Genomic DNA, 20,862 nt, shown 5'->3' with positions numbered 1-20,862 from the left:
AGTACTTACTGTATGCAATAAAATAAAACTACAATATCAATTAAGCATCCGCAAGATAAGGAAGCCGTAGGAAGTTTTTTGCGCTGTTCAATAGAATAAAAAATATTATCTTTTTTTAAAAATTTTTTTTTTTTATTATCATACAGTAAACACTTCTTTTTTAAGATTTTTGTAATTAAAACTTACACACCTTTAAAGTTAACTATTTTTTAGCCATTTGTATTAGAATGTAACGAGTTTTTCGAATTTCGGAACAAAAACAATATATTTTGCGTATGAAATTTGGTTTTAGTTTTTTCTTGCTAATTTATGGTATTTAATACTAATATATGAGGTATTATTCTCAAACTGGTATTTAGGCAAAAAAGGTATAATGCACTCTACATTGTACAAATATTATAAATTAAATGGATTAAATTATGGTATAAAGTATCGGCACTTTGGGTGTATCATCCGTAAAATCCATTTTATCGTAATATCGAGTTTTCTGGCCGGGATAGCTTGCTTGGCAGAGAGCTGGACTCACGACTGAGAGGATGGGAGTTCGAATCCAGCCGGCCATACACTCCCCGTGTAGTAAATGGTGACTGGTGCACGTTGAATCTGTCGGATCACAAAGTCCTCCATGTTCCCATTAAAAAATCAGTACCTCTGGGGGTACTGAATTGGAGATTGATCGTTCTCTAGTGTCAAAATTATGATCTGTGGACGAATAAATGGATGTATGAATGGGTCCGAATTATAAACGGGTGTGACGCCTGGGGGCGGCAGAAGTCGAATTTTTTGCCGTAGATGGCACCACTGGAGAACAAGAACCTCTCCCTTATGGTCTTCGATAACAATAACAACATCGAGTTTTATTGCAAAATATTATACCGTAATTTGTACAGCAATACTTTTTTAATTAGAGTAATTCAGGGATTTATCGGTACTAATTGCAAATAAAATTTACAGAATATCAGATTTTTTGTTCTGCTAAGTATTTAAAAACAAAGCTAGTTTAATTTTAATACTAAATTAATAAAATTTGTATAAAATTATAATTCTATAACTAGCTTTTCTTATGGAACCCTTTTATTGTTTTAAATTATAAAAAAAAAACAATTTAGAGCCCAAATACGTATTTGAGACAGTATAATGAAGAATTCGCAGTATAAGTTAAAAAAAATTTATATTCATTAAAGAAAATAATATTATTTTTTACATTGAAAATGTTTTCATATACCTACCTAAAATGTTTGTACAAACTCATACCAACACTCAGTACATGCAAAAATAAATCTCAATAAAAGCATCTAGGAGCAGAACTTTGATGAAAATAGTTTTTCTTGAAGAAATCGGCAAAGGAAAAACGAAGAAATGAAATTCTACCGGGTAACCCATTATCTCTCTTCGTGGCCTCGTTATCTAGAAAGGCAATAAGATGAAGTATTCTGTCAGAATATCTATTCGAAAATTGAGCATGTGGGCAATCTGATTGAGAAATCCTAACCCTTATTTGGCGAAAAGGTCATTGCTGATTTTGCATTGCGAAAAGGGGGGAATCAATTACTAGAAAAAATATTGGATTAGGAGCTTTTTTTGTTGACCGAAAATACGTGGAGAAAGTGAATTATTCTAATGGAGTGTGTTTTTATTGCACACTCAAAGAAAATGCTTGTGCAATTGAGAATGGGAGAAGTTTTAATGAATTGGAATGAGCTAATGAATAAAATCAATAATTTATGCTTTGTTAAGCACTTGGAAAGAAAAATGAATGTTTTAGTATTTAAATTTTTATATTGATTTACAATAACAGATAGGCAAAATGGATAAGGAAGGAGTTCAATTAAAAATTACGTTTTTGTATATAAGAGACTTAAATTTAATTTAGAAAGGTAGTTTTTATAGCTTAAAATAGGTAATTTATAAAAGTTTTATTTTCAAGTATTTAAGGTATTATTTAAAGCATTATTTAAAGATTATTAAGTATTATTTAGTATTTAAATTTTTTACATTTATTTTCGATAACAGATAGGCAAAATGGATAGTTGCAGTAATGAATTTAACTAAAAAAATTACGTTTTTGCTTATAAAAGACTTAAATTTAATTTAGAAAGGTAATTTATAGCTTTAATTAGGAAATCTATTTAAGTTTTGTCGCTTTGAACTGTATTTACAGTATTATTTAAAGTATTAATAAAAATATTTTGTAATTAAATTTTTATACTGATTTGCAATAACAGATAGGCAAAATGGATAAATGCAGTAAGGAGTTCAACTAAAAATTACGTTTTTGCATATAAAAGACTTAAATTTAATTTAGAAAGGTAGTTTTTATAGCTTAAAATAGTAAATTTATAAAAGTTTTGTTATTTTGAACCATTTTCAAGTATTTAAGGTATTATTTAAAGTATTATTTAAAGATTATTAAGTATTATTTAGCATTTAAATTTTTCATATTTATTTTCGATAACAGATAGGCAAAATGGATAGTTGCAGTAATGAGTTTAACTAAAAAAATTACGTTTTTGCTTATAAAAGACTTAAATTTAATTTAGAAAGGTAGTTTTTATAGCTTAAAATAGTAAATTTATGAAGGTTTTGCTATTTTGAACCATTTTCATGTATTTAAGGTATTATTTAAAGTATTATTTAAAGATTATTAAGTATTAAGTTTTGTTATTTTGAACCATTTTCAAGTATTTAAAGTATTACTTAAAGTATTATTTAAAGATTGTTAAGTATTATTTAGTATTTAAATTTTTTATATTTATTTTCGATAACAGATAGGCAAAATGGATAAATGCAGTAAGGAGTTTAACTAAAAAAATTACGTTTTTGCACATAAAAGACTTAAATTTAACTAAGAAAGGTAGTTTTATAACTTTAAATAGGAAATTTATTCAGGTTTTGTCGTTTTGAACTGTTAAGTATTTACAGTATTATTTAAAGTATTATTATATATTTTGTATTTAAATTTTTATACTGATTTGCAATAACACATAGTCAAAATGGATAAATGTAGCAAAAAGTTTAACTAAAAGAATTTCGTTATTGTATATAAATTTAATTTAGAAAAGTATTTTTAATAACTTAAAATAGGAAATTTACAAAAGTTTTGACATTGTGAAATGTCTTTCCTTTTTTAAACTATCTTGTAAGATAGCTTCTATCAAAATATTGTCAAATTACTGCAAGAGAGTAGATTTTAACTTGTTTGAATGGAATTTTATAAATGCGACTTTTTTTAAATCCGATTTTTCTGGAACTACTTGACCAATTTCGCTCTAACTTTGTATTTTGCAATGTAAAGTTACATTCTTTAAAATGAAATAAGCAATTGTATACCTTAAAATGCAATTTTTTTTCGACTATTACGAAATAAAATAATAAATATTTACTAGATTTATCTTTGGAAAAATGAAATTTATAATTGTGTGGAAAAACCTTTCAGGTCATTTAAAAAATTCTCGAGATTTGGAGAAATACGTAAAAAATAAGATTAACATGAAGGGGTCAATACTTTTGACCGCTCTCCTGACCTAACTATTAGTGACCCTATTTCCCAGATTGCAGCTACCCCCTATATTTTGGAGATCAATAATCTAAATCCGTCTAAAAATAGAATGTTTATTCAGGCAAAGTACGTTTTTGTATCTAATTTCGTAACTTAAATAATCGTCTGAAATAGTTAATTAACATACTTGAGGTCACCCCCTAGAATCATTAAAAATGAGACCTAGAATGTGAAGATTCGATTATTTGATCAAAAATGATTGAGGATGATCCGTTTTTTTGCTTTTCCCCCAGAACCATTGCTGCTCTCGAATTAAATGATTGAAACGCTGTATTTACGATATACATGTCTTTACAAATATTAGCTAACGTTTTTAAGCTTATTTTGCACAATAAGAAGTTAAGTTAATTTGCGATCAAAATGATTTTTTTTCAGAATTTAATCCTTTAAATAATTATTTAATATTGCTTCCAATATTATTAAACGTTAAACTGTTATCATTATTAAATACCGTTATATAAACTTGTAGTTTTCAGAACTATCAAATTCATTTTCATAAATTTTAGTTGATAACATAGGTTTTAAAGATATTGAGAAATTTTTTTCTTATCAAATAAAATTTGTTTTATTATTTTAAATTGAAATCATAATTAAAAATAAAGAAAAAGAATTAAGGCAAAATCTTGACACTGAAGAGTTAATGACAGATATTTTCGTAAGAACTAAAAATGACGTTTAAAAATTATAATAATAGATAATAAAACTATATGAAAGTGTTTTTATTCCTTATGAGCTTTAAATATATTTTTCTTCATAATTAATTAAAAAATTAAAAAAAAAGGCTAGACGTTTTTGGATAGAAAAAGGAATAAATTCATAAACTTAACGAAAAATATATTAGTGTCGTGCGATTAGCAATCCCTTTACTTGTCAGTTGTGCGATAATTAAACTTTTATCATGAAATATTCCCCCTAATTAGCAATACAGATGTTAATGCTATAATAATAAATGACTTCAGTTTAAAGTTTAGGAAAAAACTTTTGTTTATAGCTGTTTCGCATATTTAAATTGTTTTGAGGATTTGAATGCAAAATCATTAACCTTCTGTTAATGATTAATTAATAGAAAAAAATAGAAAAACGCGAATAAACGCTTTAATGGAAAAAATGGGAAAACGCGATAATTCAACAACTTTTGAAATATTAATTAAAGAAGTCACGTAGTAAAATGAATATATTTTTTATTTCATAATTTTAATATCAACGATGCTGCTAATATTGTAGTTAAATCTACGTAATGAAACAAACAATCGTGTATTTTTCTTCGCTAAATTTTTTTAACTAATTTAAGCGTCAGATATGTTGTTCTTTTCTCAACAGAATATAATTTAATAAATATTGCGCTGATTCAAGATTATTACTGTATTAATTAAGAAGCACATTATTCTTTATCAAAACACGTATTAAAGGAATAATTATATCACATACCTAACTGATTCTCATTATTTTTTTAATTTTCATTGGAGAAAAATTTTAATTTTCATAGCAGAATACTAAGCCTTTCTTACTTTTCTTCCATTGGATATCATATATTTTAAAAATAACATTATTTTGAATAAGGATTTGCGAACGCGGGGAAAGAAAATCGGCAAGCATTTTGTTTTGAATAACAAATTATTTTTGAAGTTTCTTTCAAAAGACAAACGTGTTAAAAAAAATGTTGTTAATGTAACAGTCTGATAAATATTTAAACAAACATAAGTCTTAGATTCAAATTCGTTTAGAAAAATCGTTCGAGCAAATTTTCTTTGCATATAAAACAAAACAATTCCGATTCACCATTTTTTAAGTAAGTGTACGCGGTAGAAACTGTGATGTAGTTTTTCTCCGAATTTAATGTTGAACAATTCTAAATTTTATGTGAAAAAACACTTTTTTCAAATTAACACAAAACTGAGCTTTCATATAACTGGTGTAAATAATTCTAAAATCTCTCAGAATGGTAAATAAGTGTTTGGGCAAACTTTTTTCTTTCATAAACAGAACACTTTTGAAGTTTCTTTTGTAGAACAGTAATTAAAAAAACAAACTTAATAATAAAAATAGTGCGTGGAGTCCCTCCTCGCGGAAGAAGTTAAACTTCGCAACCTGCGACGTTAATGGTAGAAGAATCAGCAGTCGTAGAAGGATCACTGGTTCTATTCAACGACTCTTTTTCCTGCTCCGCTCGCTTCCGTGCTCTATAATCACGGTAATACTGTGCATTTTCCCCTCGTCGACCTCTTGAACCAGTGGAAGTGCTTGTGGTTGCCTCATCGTCTCGCCCTGGAAAATGTATTTGTATTAATAATGTATGTGAATGCGTCATAATGTAATTTCAGAAGAGAAACAATCAATTGATATTCACAAGAGACGTACCTTGACATAACCTTAAATCCGTCGCATTGTCCGTGGGATTGTTTTCACTCATTTTTTACAATTGTTATCCACTAAATTTGAAAATAAAAAGTACTACCCTATTAAATTATATGTGTATCAAAACAGACTAAAAAATATTTATAGAAAAAAAATACTCTTATGACTTTTACTATTTTTATGCTAGTGAGAACCAAAACAATATGGAAATGAATGAGGGAAAACTGGATCCTTCAACGTGATTTCCCGGTCAATAAAAATATAGCGTTAAACGTTTAACGCAACCTTGTTGGAAGTCACATAAGAAGTATAACTTCAAAAATATAACTGCGTTTAAGATTCTAACAATTGTTTAAGTCAGAAAGTCGTCCGAGAAATTTTACGTTCGTTATATATCAAAACACTTTTAACTCTTCCTTCATAGAGTATTATGCATCTATGATATAGTTTGTCTTTCTATTTTCAAACATATGTTTGTTTCAAACATACGTAGTTTGTAAAATATTTCATTTTGTGCATAAAATGGGAAAAATTCGGTATTTATTTTAATGAGACAAAATAAAAAAATAAAAACTTCGTAGTTCTCTTTATAAGAAACTATTCCACTAAACATTTTATTTGTTGGTTTACATTTGTTCCTAGTCAATTTGTTTTTGTTCGTCCCACTGGATTAACAGTGAGTGATACTTGGATAAATTAGATCTAATTGAGTCCGGCTGTCAAACTACCCTTGGAATGACTAAATCCCTAGTATTTTTATTCTAGGAAGGGACAGTAAGGCTTTAGAAGGAAGTTGATTTCGGGGAAAAAGAAACAGAATGCTGTAAATGAGCTTAATTACATGTATATTTTTTTGGGGGAAAAGGTAACTAAATATACAAATAATTTAATCTTTTTTTATTTTAATGTTCCAAATTAAAAAAAAACATTCCCATTTAGAAAAATAATTCGAATAAACCATTTTTGTTGGGCAAAATAGTAAACTTTGAGCATTTCTCTTATAAGAAAAAGTCAGTGATAGAACTTTTTTTTGTTTAAGATAGAATTCTTCTTTCGCATACTGCAAAGCATAATCTAATTAAAAAAATTAGACACTAGTTTTCTAGAACTAAGCAATTGTAGTTTGAAAAATTTCTTTCTTTTTAGAATAAAACAGAATATTTCCGACATTTCCTTGATTAAAGAAGCATTAGTGATATAACTGTTCGAACAAACCTTTTTTTTCTTGCATGAACAAGAACATTACCGACGTTTTCTAAATAGGACACTATTTGACGGCTTGTTTTATTTGTTGGTCTGCATTTACTCTTAGTCTATGTGTATCTGTCAGTCCCACTGGATTTGGATTCTTCATTGAAGTTTTTTTATTCCAGGGAAGAGACAGTAATTGTATTTAGAATGAAGCTGAGGTCTAGGAAAAAGTAGAAATGAGATGAAATATGTCAGCAAAGTATTTTCATGTTTTTTTTGGAGGGGGTAGACATAACTAAATGCACATGTAAGTTTTTTCTTCGACTTACTAAAAAAAAACTCTTTATTTTTTTTTATAGGACATTAGATATTAAAAAATGCTAATGTTCCATACCCAGACGATGCTCGGTTAAAAAAATATTCGAATAAGTCTCCTTTTTCTGGAAAGAAATGATTTCCTTTTTAAGACAATGTTTATGTTAAAATCTTTAAAAAAATGTCTTCATATATTTAAACATAACATTCATGACGTTTTCTTTAAACACTGCTCGAAATTTCTCGGAAAAAATGGTTAAATAACAATCTATTAAATTGTTATTTTACCATATTCAAACTATATAGTCAAATGACGATAAATAAGATCGTATTATAGATGTAAATTATGAGAAAACAATTTATTAACTGCTTTCATCTAATACAGTTAAACAACCCGAATTTTACCGCACCAACTAGGCCCACCTAATAAAGTCACTTAGTTCCTGGCAGCTAGGTACATATTATAGCCCAGAGTGCTAATCTGTCATGAGCGACAGAATAAGAGTTCGAGGCCCATTGTCGACACCACAATATTTCACTTATCGAAAAGCCTAGCTTCTATGTCCAGTTGAAAATTTTTTTTACGGTTTTGAAACCATGCTAGTTGTAAATGGTTAAAAAACCGTATAGTTTTGCATTCATGTTTTTTTTGCATTCGTGGTTTTTTAACCATGCTAGTTGACAATGGTTTAAAAACCCACAAAGTTAATTTTTTTCAACCGTAAAATTTTCGGGTTAATTGAATGGGTAAACTGCTGCCTGTTATTTTACTGTAATTTTAGAATTAAAATTCTAACTATTTAGAATATTGCGTAGTCAAAAAAAATAGCTAGCAGTGTTCTTGATTTAGACACTCCAGCGTTTAGGGAATTTGTTCTGATAAATCTCTCTTTTCCTATAAAACAGAACATTTCCGACTTGTTTCCCTTTAATTAAAGAAACATTGGTGTTAAAACTCTGTACAGACAAACTTTTTTTCCTGAATAAAACATAGCCCATCCGACGCTCCTTTTATAGGAACCTTAACTGACTGAATATTTTATTTTTTGGTCTACATTTGCTCTTAGTCTATGTATTCCTGTCCGTCCCACTGGATTAACAGTGAGTGATGCTTGGATAGATTAGATCTAAATGAGTTAGGATGTCTAACTTCCCTCGGGATGAATATATCCTTCAGTGGCGTCTTTTTATTCTGGAAATAAGGGACACTAAGCTCATTTAGAGTAAAGCTGAGTTCGGGAAAAAAAGGAGAAATGTGTCAGCAAACTATTTGCATGTTGTTTGTTTTTGGATAACTAAATACACGAGTAAGCTTTCGTCGAGAATTTTTTACTTTTAATGTTTCGTCTCGATGGGTTGTAGGATGTGTACAGGTTTAAGTAATGTTTCAAGTGAGATGAAATCTGGGAGTTGATGAAAATGTATATTTTTTAACTTATTTTTAATCCCCTAATTACCGAATATGAATTTCTTTTTGTTGCTAGCAAGTGTTAAAGATCAATAATGATGATAGAAAGACTTATTCAGTACAAAACTAATTCAGTTATGATGATAGTATAGACTTTATTCAGAAAAACTATTCGATTTGGTGTAAACCAGTGTTTCCCAAGCTTATGACTTTTGTGTACCCTTTCTAAATTTTTCGCAGCGCCGTGTAGGGTAAGCCAACCAGTGAAGGAACATTTCATATGTATTGATTAAAAATAAGAATTTGAAAGTTTTTCTTTAGATTGATTGGTAACAATAGCTTACTGCCAAACAATAGGAAGTCATCTAGCAATGTTTTGGATTACCTGGTCAAATAGACTTCTCTGGAAAATTTTTTGAAATTGTTATTATCTCTGCAGCACCTTGTTTCTTTGAAAAAATTATAAGATGAGTGTTTGTATTTATATGTTTGAAGTGGAATTAATTGCATGTAATAGTTTTATTTTTCTCACTGTGAAAAAGAGAATTCAAAATATAGTTATTGAAGTTACGTTTTATTTTTTTTAAAGCATCATAGCATAATAAAGTACTGAGATAAGGGGGTGTTTATTCACTGGATCACCAAACGATGAAAAACCAGTGAAGGAACAAGTGTTCCTTTACTGGGTTTTTTCTAAGTTGATGAAAATAAAAGATAAACTTTAATTTTCTTGTACCTTTAGTTATGTTCCGCATCAAAAGTATGTTAAAAATACGGAAAACAACTTCTAACCAGTGAGGGAACAGGTATGTTCCTTTACTGGGCATAGATTTCCCAGTGAATGAACAGTATGTGTTAATATGTTGACACTTTAATTTTCAATTCATGATTACAAAAAAAAGTTAACTTTTTCCAAGTATTTATATGTTATAATTTCAAGAATAGGCTTGTTTTTAAATATTTGTGTGGCTTATAAATTCATAAAGAGCATTAAAAAATAACTAAAATTAAGTGTTCCTTTACTGGGCGTTCCTTCACTGGTAAGAGCTGTTCCTTCACTTGGTCTTCTTACTACTTGTTATTTGAGCCTCCAAAACTTTAAAACAATATTATGTAAGTTCTCTACAATTTTTTTTACATAATTTGCAATTAGTAACAAATATGTTGACACTGTCATTTAACTAAAATAACGAATTTTGAAATTAATATGATTTTTTAAAAGGCAAGCGAAGCTTAAGTGTTCCTTCACTGGTTAGTTTACCCTACCACCAATAAAAAATGAATGCATTTTTTACTCTAAAAATTGCACACAAGTTAAAAATCACAACTGGCTGTTGACACCACTAGTTATTAACTATTAACTGCAAAAGATAGCCAATAGAAAAATGCGTAATCATAAATTTTCATAGCTAGATTTGTTTGCAAATAATTTTTTTTTTAAATTTTCGTTTGTTGCAAGATATTTTGCATAAGAATGCGTACCCCCTCTAAACTGTTCCTGTACCCCTGGGGGTACGCGTACCACACTTTGGGAAACACTGGTGTAAACTAACAGTTTTTTTTTCATTTGCAGGCCAAACTCATCAAACCAGTTTATTCGCGTTATCCATAGTCTATTATTTTAATTTGTTTTATATATTCTTATTTGTAGGCCAAAATCTTAAAATTGATTAGCATACTCACTTTGACCTATTTGATAATTTTTTTTTTGGGTTTAAAGCAATTTCACTGTTACAGTTCTAAATCAAATAAACTTTTAGAGATCAAATACTTCGATAAGCAACTTAAAATACGTATAGACAACTAAATTAAAATTGAAAATAAAAATGAAAATTAAAATGAGAATAAAGGAATGGACATTTAATTATAAATTATTGTATTATATATTATATGTAACACTATGTAGAACATTAAAATCTTCAGAAAATCTGTGAAAGTTAATAATTTTTCTGCTTTTTAATCAATTTTTCCTTACAAGTAAAGCAGAATATTACATTTTGTCTTTTGGTTTGTTGCTATCGAGACAATAAGCTTTAAAATAATTTTTCAAAATTGCATAAATTTGTTGAGTTTTTCAATCAATTTATATAGATCTTATTCTATAAAGTGCGAGTAAAAAATTTACAGAATGAAAATGTCGAAGGAATATTTAAAATGTTAGGATCCCCAGCTAAAAATAAACTGCAGAAAATTTAAAGAAAAACTGCAGTTTGAAGACTGCGGTGATTTGGCCCATAGCACTGCAGAATTTTTGAAGTCAAAGAACTACAAAATTACTACAGTTTATAAACTGCAGTTATTTCACAGTAGATCAACTTCGAAATAACTGCAGTTATTCTGCAGTAGCTCAACCTCGAAATAACTACAGTTATTTTGCAGTAGATCAACTTCGAAATAACTACAGTTATTTTGCAGATCAACTTCGAAATAACTGCAGTTTAATAATACTACTGCGGTTTAAAAACTGTAGTAATTTTGTAGTTCTTCGACTTCAAAAATTCTGTAGTGCTATGGGCCAAATCACCGCAGTCTTCAAACTGCAGTTTTTTAAAAGAATTTTTGCAATTTGTTTTTAATTCATTCATCGATAACATTAAGAAACATATTTTTTGCAAATTTAAAACTAGTAAGTTTACTAATTTATTTTCTTTTTTAAAAAAAAACCTAAAAGATTTCAAAATATTAGTCATTTTAATAAATGCTAAAATAAAAAGCAAAACATGTTTTTTAAAAATAAAATTGAAATTTTATCGCTATCTTCCTGGAACTTCGGAATTTTACCGTAGAAAATCACAATAATAAATTTAAAATAAACAACAAAAAAATATTTCAATTTGTATCAATGAACAACTATTTTTTATACACTAAAATATGGCTTTTTTGTCAGTTTGTAAATTGGCAAATGGATATATTTTGCCAAATAAAAACAAAAAAAAAAAAAATTTAAATCATTACTTTTGCACACAAAATAGAGACAATGTTTTTTGTGCTAAATGTAACACAAAAACTGATAATATAGATTTGTTTTGAATAAATTTATACAGAAATGTGACTCAGTTATGATATTGTTTTGTAATCAAAAGGCATTAGTAAAATTTAATTGAAAATTCATAACACATGGTGATTATACTAATATTATTCAATCACATCTAATTCTAAAATTTCCCCTATTTTTTAATATCAGAATTGAAATCTGCAAAAAATTTAATGTGTAAACACATTCTTAAGAAGTCAAAATAAAGACATCTTTTGTAAAAATAAAATCAAAATTTTATCCGAAATCTCTCCATGGAGCCTTGTTGGAATTTTACAGAGAGGAAAACATGATAATCAATTAAAAATAAAAAAAAGAATAATTTCCAATTTGTATGAATGAAACAACTATTTTATACCCTAAAATACTGCATTCTCAAGTATTAAATGTAGAGTTTTCAAACTAGCAATGGATATATTTCGGCAAATAAATAAATAAAAAAAAAAAGAAATTAAAATCATTAATTTTGCACATAAAATAGAGACAATGCTAATTGCCCTAAATGCAGCACAATAAACTGATAAATGGATTCGCTTTGAATAAATTTGTAGAGAAATAATGTGAATTACTAATGAAATTGTTTTTTAATCAACATGTATTAGTGAAAATTAATTTAAAACTTGTAACATAAGGTGCGATTACCAATATTATATGTTCAGTCACAACTAATTTTAAAATGATTAGGTAATCGCTACCATATGACTAGATGATTTTTTATCAGAGAATTGAAATCTAAAAATTTTAACATGAATACACATCCTGAAGAAAAACATATTATATTTACACTTCAGATCACTTTTCCTAAACATATATTTCAGTGAAAAAAATTTTAAGTTAATTACCCCTATTAGCATACTGATTTTCTGAAGAAAAAAAAATGGCTTTGACTGAACAAACTCATATTTCCTCAGAAAAATTCTGTATAAGCCAAGAAAAAACTTTGCAGATTTATTGTAAAGTTTGTATGATACTTACAAATGAAATATTCCATTGGTTGACTTCATTACACATAAGTGCAAAACTATTTTGAACAAAACATATATATTGTCTACTATATTCTATAGTGCTAAATAAATAAAACCAACAAGATTTTAAAAAAAAATAAGAATAAAAAAACAAGATTTATTTTTCTTTTTTTAATAAAGCTTTCGAACACGAATTCAGTTTGTTCCTAATGGTGGCGCGCACAAGCGATGGATTCACACCAAATTTAACGCCCACATGGCCAATAATTTCAGACACATAAACAGGATTGAGTATTTCCTTAGTTGATCCCTTTATCCCTTTCAGCACGCTTTTGGCAAGGCTCTCCCGGCCAAAAACAACATCGAGTAAATCACAGGTATATTTTGAAAAATCATTCACCCTGCATATTGCAAGTCTATATTTGTCCACAACAAGAGATTCCCCTATTTTGACAAGGTTCTGATCCAACTCAGCCTCTGTCTTGTTGTCCTTCTGCTGCCTATACTTTGACTTCAGTTTCTTATATTTTGTGCGGAAATTTTCAATGGCTTCCTCTTTAGCTTTAATGTCGAAAGCCAGATCCATAATCTGCTTCTTTAATATTGAGTTCTCTGTTTGTAAAGATTCACACTTTACGCATGACTTTTCAACACACAGGGGAATACTAGCGATTTTGGAAATAATATCTTTTTCCCTCTTATTCTTATTCTGGGAAACCATCAACTTCAGCCTGAAAAGAAACAATAGATATTAAGTAAAAGACAATTTTATAATAAAAAAAAATGATCTAAGCTAATTTAAACACTGTAACTACAAACTAAACAGGACTGTTAAATGACAGACAGGGTTACCACAGAAACAAAAATGGACGAAATAGCTGCCGAAAACTATGAAAATAGTTGCCTAAAATTTTGTTAATGACTTAATTGGCACATACCATGCTCCAATTAGTCAAGTTGGTGGCAAATATGATATTTTTATATAAACGTAAACTATAATTATTGCCATAATACACGATTAGAATCTTCAATATTGCTTGAAATATATTGGGATGTTTAAAATCCACATGAAAATCAATATCAATAACTGCAGAAAATACAATCGAAACATTACATTGATTTACGATACAATCGGTGTAAATTGTGCGAGTCAAAAAGTGATTATCTAAAAGCATAATTCAAATATTACATGTAAATTTTTGTAAAAAAGAAAAGTATCTTTTTTACTTTTCAAAAGAAAAATCTCTCTGCAATACCCCTATTGTTCTGTGACAATGTCGCCGCACCTCTGCCACGGGGGTTCTTACCGTAGACAACTATAATGAAATAATTTAACTCGCAGTTCTAAAAACTTTTTTGTAAAATATAAGGTAAAAAGCTACTGTTATATATTATTGCTATTGTTAAGTAGCAATACATAAAAAATTTAGTTACTTCTTAGGTTGTGGCGTTTCCTCCCGTTGAGTCAGCGTGAGATCTGTTGATTTAGCAGGATCGATCTTCAATCTATCTTCAGAATCTTGGAGGATGGGAATTTCTTCTAGGGACACACGTCCGCCAACTAATTCATCAATTAAAAGCTCCATGGCTTTTTCATTCTCTGAAATTTTTGAAGCATAAAATTAAAATATAAAAAAAAACATATCTTCCTTAAAATAAATTTGGCAATTGAAGTTGATTCGACAGATCAGGATAGAAAAATATCACCTAGATTTCAATTCAGTGTGATTTTTTAAATTATCTGTTATCTTTTGTTCAAGCCCCCATGCACCATCTACTTATTAATTATTTTTCTTTCAAATTTGCAGATTTAGAATCTGTTTAGAACTTAGGCGATTGTAGTTGGCGCGCCAGGTCACGATACGGAAATATCCCATAAAACTTATAGAAGTAGTTTTTAAATTTAAAAAACGGTCTAATTGGAAACATATACCATGTAAAATATAATTTCGTATCATCACCTACGCCAAAATAATCGCCAAACGACAGATCTCAATATTAAAATATCCCCGTTAACAAAATATGGCATGCAAAAGATAACTTAAAGAATTAGAAACTTACCTCCAAATTGCAGGAAAAAAGAGGGATAAAGCTCATTGTTCCATCTGGTTTCGACGGATTTCTTTCTATTCCAATTTTCTAAATCCATCGCGCGAAGCTCACATGGCTCAACGGCCTTTCTCAACTTCAACACAGAATATTGGTTTTCTTCATAGAAGTAAACAAGAACATTCATTTTTTTTTTTAGATCCATTTTTACTTTGAATTTTATTTCTTCTCACGTTGCTTGTGGAGATTTTAGAAAATTTTAGCAAATCTGAGAAATCATTGCCAATATCTGTTAGACTAATTTCGTAACCTACCTGCAATATTGCCTTTTGAAATTCAGATATAAAAAAATTATTTGTACTCAAAGAGACATTAATAATCTGATTGCCGTGAGTTGAATACCCGATTATCAGTCTCTATCCTTTTTTTTTTTTTTTCAATTTATTTCTTCCATCGCAAAGTGATTGAGCAGCTGCAACCGTAACTCATGGTTTATTTTATAATATTGTTTACAATTTTTATAAACAATAACTGCCCCTGGATGTTTTTAAAAAGCGCTTGATTTTACCTTTTATTATAAAATATTTGTTTATCATGTCTAAAAAGTATAAGCAATACTTGTGGAATAATGATTCTTTACCTAGAAGAACATTATATCGTTACCGATCGAATACGCGGTTTGGTCTGAATGAGGTTCACGAGGAAAATCTTAACATACAAAGTAGGAGTGAAGAACCAGAAATAAATGAAACAATTAGTAGCGAATCGAGTACTTTATCTGACAATTTAGATATTAATGATGAAATTTCATCGGAAGATAGTTTTTCGATGAAAGATGATTTGGAAGATATCATTAAAAATGGTAATAAACCACTCTATGATTCTGCATGTGTGACAAGTTTAGAGGCTTTCGTGAGCATTTTAGCTTACTCTATAAAATTTAATCTCTCAAAAACTTGTGTTGATGGATTATTAAAGCTAATGAAAGCTCTATTACCACCAAGTAATCTTCCTGACAGTAAATTCTTGTTTTATAAAGGCACATCATCAATAGGCAATGCATGTGAAATTCATCTTTATTGTCCCCATTGTGATAGCTACATTTGTAAATTATGCAGTGAGAATAAAAATTCAGAATGCCAAACATGCTCACAATCATTTAATAGTGATGATTCGATAAAAAATGGCCATTTTTTTCTATATATGCCCCTTGCTTATCAGTTGCAACTGAAATTTGAAAATGAAGATCTCCTGTATAATATTAACAATTATAAATCCAAATTTAGCAATCCTGATACTCACAGAGACATTCTTGATGGATGTTTATATCGGTCTACTGATGGTTTGCTGAATTCAGAAAATGTATCGATTCAATTTAACGTGGATGGCATTCCGATTTATCGCAAAAGCAGATATGATATTTGGCCGATTCAAGTAAAAATTAATGAACTTGAGCCGCTAGAGAGAAAAAGGAACATTATGGTGTGTGGCTTGTGGTTTGGCAGAAAAAAACCAAATATGAATGAATACCTGGTGCCATTTGTTGATGAATTGAATAAGCTGCAAAAAGAAGGCCTAAAATGGATGGAGAAAGGAAACGGAGAAAAGATTCTTAGACGGACTAAAGTTTTTACTTTAGTATGTACCAGCGATGCACCAGCTCGTTGCGCTTTGCAAAATTTTAAACAATTCAACGGACAATTCGGTTGTGGATTTTGTGAAGAGGAGGGAGAAAGAATAATGAAAGGAAAAGGATTCTGTCGTGTTTATCCTTTTAATGGAAACTTGGCTCAAAGAAGAACCTTTGTAGACTGTGTTGAGAGTGCAGAAAAAGCAATCTCTACCGGTAGTGCTGTGAAAGGAGTTAAAGGAGCATCTGTGTTAATGAATCTATATCCAACTTTCAACATGATTGATGGTTTTATACCTGACTATATGCATTGTGTGCTTCTTGGTGTGACAAGGCAACTTGTCTGTCTCTTTATAGAGAGTTCAGGCCATGTATATTCATTAACTGCCAAGGACATTCGAATGCTGGATACTCGTATAAGAGATCTTAAACTTCCTCATGAAGCGTCACGCAAATTGCGTACAACCAAAGATGTGTCATTTTGGAAAGCATCAGAATGGCAAATATTTTTATTGTCATCGCCTGTGCTGCTCAAGAATATATTGAACCATCTAGTTTATAAGCATTGGCTTCATTTTGTGCATGGTGTAACTTTACTCTTGGGATCAAACATCTCAGCAGATGAAATTGAGAAAGCGAGTGACTGTTTAAAAAGGTTTGTGTTGGATGTTAAGAATATATATGGTATAGAGGAACAATCCTATAACATACATCTTTTGCTGCACCTGTCAGATACGGTAAAAGCTTGGGGCCCTTTATGGGCAAATTCTTGTTTTTCATTTGAAGACAATATTGGACATTTAAAAGACCTGCATCATGGTACTAAGTGTGTACCTTTGCAGATTGCTACAGCATACGCAAGCAAATCACTTCTTGATATACTCATGTCTAAACAAGAGATAAAAAATCAACAAATAATAACATTTGTTAATGCTATGCAAGCGAAACAATTGGTAACAAAACAAGCTATAAATATTAATGGATGTATGTTGTTTGGAAAACCAACCTATCAGAATCTATTGAGAACACAAGAAAAAGCTTTTAAAAAGTTATTGGGAGATCAAATCACATCATCCAACGTACAATTTTATAAAAGGATGTGCTATTCTGGACACATTTATAGTTGCAAGGACTATTGCTCTAAATTTATCCATGCAGATTATGTTGTCGCACTGTCTAATAAAAATTGTGTCGAAATCCATCACATTGTTGTTTTGAATGATGAAGTGTATTTTTTAGGAGAATATATTCCAGTCACAAAATTTTTAATGTGTTATCCTCATGTTGGACCTCTCTGCTCAAGTATATTTAGTTTGTCAAATGCGAGTGCTCAGTGTAAAAGTAAAACAATTGCCTTTAGACCAGTTGATGTTGTTAAAAAATATGCTACTTTATCTTTAACTGAAAAAGACGTGACATATTTTATACCAATAAATATAGGAGAATACTAATTAACCCATTTATTTTTAAAACCCAGTATTACAATTCATATACACAAGAGAACACTTTTTAAAAGCTTTTTCTTGAGTTCTCAACAGATTCTGATAGATTGGTTTTCCAAATAACATCCATCCATTAATGTTGTAATATTAAACATGGATTTTAGTATTTATACATGATTTTAAAACACTGCTTTTCATTTTGTATTCTCATGATCTAAATATTTTGGATAGTTATTCACGATATATAAAATTCAATATAGCAGTTTATTTTCTCCCGATTTAAAATATTCAATTTTTCAAAATATTTCTTGAATTCGATACTATAAGGATTCAATTTTCTTAATGAGTAGATAATTTAATTATAAATGTTACTTTAAAAAATTAAGAATGAATCACTCATGCTTGATATTCATTTTTTTAACATAAATTTTCAGGGCTTTTCACTTTTAGTCACTATTCCTGTTTTTTTTTTTTTTTTTTTCCCCGGTCAAGTTTGTCATGAAGAAATTGATCAACTTTATTCATCTTTAGATTATTATTCTGCAGAAAGAATTATTTGCTTTTTTATTTTTTTTCAGCTATGTTATTGCTTCAACTCTTTACTCTTTTTTTTTTTAAAGTCAATAAATGTGAAAATAATGAGTATAACAGTGATTATATTTATCATTTCAATTAGTGTTATAATGCTTTTTTAAATTTATTAATGTGTAATAGGAACTTCCTTAAAACATGAAAGATTTTTGGAATTATAAGTCATGGATCTGAAAATCTAAAAACACATACCTTGTGTGTAGGTTGTGCATCAATATATTAACTTATGTTATGATGAAATGAGGAATAATATAGTATTTTTCGGTTACTGTGCCGCAAGGAAATTGATTAATTTTATTCAACACTTGTTCTTTCACTATATGAATTGTGCTTAAATAGATTATCCTATAACTCTTGTTATCGAATTACGCTGTATTTTCTATGTGTCATGTATTTTATTTGTTATATCATTTATAGTATATTCTAACACAGTATTTTCCAGTTCATCTGATGCAATTTTAATATTCAACTCTTTTATTTGTATATATTGTACATTAATATATTGTCCCATAAATGTTATTATTGAATGAATTATTAATGGTATTTTTCTGTCTGTCTTATGCATGAAAATTTATTGATATTTTCACTTTATATTTAAACTTATTGTAAATGTCCATTTAGTTCAGTGTTTTAAAGGGAAAAAAAAGTTAACAAGAATTCTAAAAAAAAAAAAAAAATAGCAGACTTCTATTTTTTTTTTATGATTTCATGCTAGCACCCATCAGGTAGTTATTGAAATGCTTTTACAATTTATATATATATTTTTTTCATTTTAAATTTTTTTAGTAATTCCATGAAAAGGAAAACATGAAGAAGTTGAATTATTCAGTTGAATTATACAGAAAGTAACATTTTGAATTATCAAAATATTATAAAATATCAAAAATAGCATTTTGGACATCATTTAATACGGTAGTCATAAGGATTTCATTAGTAAAATTCAATTTAAACTCAGTTGTCCACTTATCTTATTTTAATCACCCCTGTTTCTTTGTATATGAATTTGTAATTTTTGTGTGTTTATGTAATAAAGTTATCCATTAGATTTTTACAAATAATGTTGATGGTTTTAAAATTTACATAATTGCTTTGAATTTTGTTATATTTATGTAAATAGAGCATTTTTTTCAACTTAATCTTTGAAAAATAAACATTGGAAATTTTTTTTAATATTTTTCATAAAATGTTACAACAATAAAATTTTGACAATTTTATCACATTTAGACTACTGCCTGAGGCTTGTATTTTTTGATTAATTATGTTGGGTATAAATAGTTTTAAAATAGATATAGTTTATATGGTAAGTTAACTTTTGCTTTGATTTTCAGATATTTGCTTTATTATCTTAAAGAAGAAAGTTTTTTTTCTTTAAGATTAAGTTCTGAAATTCTGTCTTCAAAAGAAACATCAATCAATATAGTCCTCGAAAATTCAGTTCTGAACTCTAAACATTTTTTTTCTTTCATTTAGCTAATAGTAAAGTTATAGATCCAGAATCTGATTTTAAGGTGTTTTATTGAAACATTAACATGATAAAGCTATAAAAATTAAAAAAATAAATTTAAAAATCTAAACAATTTCATTATCAATAGATATATACAACAAAATTTCTTTCATAATGTTTAATATTTCAAATAATTGTTTTGTATTGGTTTTTCATGATTAGGTCTATAGCATTACAATGAAAAATAAGAATAACCAGTGAAGTAAGGCATCAATTTATCACACAGAAAATTAAAGTTACTAACTCTCATTTCTAACTAAAATTCAAATAATATTCTGATGAAGTTAGTATAATAACTTTATTTTATTTATTTATTTTCCAGATACATAAAAATGATACTTCTGAAACAGTTATGATATAATTAAATTCGAATTTAAAATCTGATTATTTATGTAAATTGACTTCACTTGAACTACAGTATTTTTGTAGTTGATAACCTCAAACATATTTGAAATAAATTTCTGCGAAAAAACTTCACAATTACTGCAAAATAACTAAAGTATTTTTATGGTTAAGATTGAACTACAAAAAAACTTCACTACTACTGCAAAATAACTAAAGTATTTTTATGGTTGAGAGTGAACTACAAAAAAACTTCACAACTACTGCAAAATAACTAAAGTATTTTTATGGTTAAGATTGAACTACAAAAAAACTTCACAACTACTGCAAAATAACTAAAGTATTTTTATGGTTAGGATTGAACTACAGAAAATCTGCAGTTAACTGTAAAATAACTACAAAAATACTTCAATTCTGCAAAAAAACTGCAGTTCATTTTTAGCTGGGTCTAGAAGAGAAAGACATTACTTAAATTTG

At 28.4% G+C, this 20,862-nt stretch overlaps 2 protein-coding genes and 1 long non-coding RNA gene across 3 annotated transcripts in view; 1 reads left to right on the top strand and 2 right to left on the bottom strand.

The window, feature by feature from the left end:
* LOC139425925 (uncharacterized) overlaps positions 1-1,732 on the bottom strand; it is a 33,364-nt gene extending 31,632 nt beyond the window's left edge. Inside the window, exon 1 of the long non-coding RNA XR_015433162.1 lies at positions 1,230-1,732. This is a non-coding gene — a long non-coding RNA (uncharacterized LOC139425925). The remainder of the gene's footprint in view (positions 1-1,229) is intronic.
* LOC107441534 (sodium/potassium-transporting ATPase subunit beta-like) overlaps positions 1-20,862 on the top strand; it is a 151,917-nt gene that overhangs the window by 21,291 nt on the left and 109,764 nt on the right. The gene's annotated exons all lie outside the window — the stretch shown is intronic.
* LOC147811859 (uncharacterized) lies at positions 12,952-15,194 on the bottom strand. Its single transcript, XM_087161508.1, has 3 exons — positions 14,889-15,194; positions 14,262-14,427; positions 12,952-13,558 (listed from the first exon to the last, which is right to left on the bottom strand). The coding sequence occupies exons 1-3, from the start codon at positions 15,079-15,081 to the stop codon at positions 12,985-12,987; spliced, it is 933 nt and encodes a 310-aa protein (XP_087017634.1). The 5' UTR covers positions 15,082-15,194; the 3' UTR covers positions 12,952-12,984.

The sequence above is a fragment of the Parasteatoda tepidariorum genome, chromosome 4, assembly GCF_982258835.1.
Source record: "Parasteatoda tepidariorum strain Cologne lab strain chromosome 4, Ptep-v5.0, whole genome shotgun sequence".
NCBI classification, from domain to species: Eukaryota; Metazoa; Arthropoda; class Arachnida; order Araneae; family Theridiidae; genus Parasteatoda; species Parasteatoda tepidariorum.
Note: the sequence above shows the minus strand (reverse complement) of the source record. Positions and strands in the feature narration are given on the sequence as shown.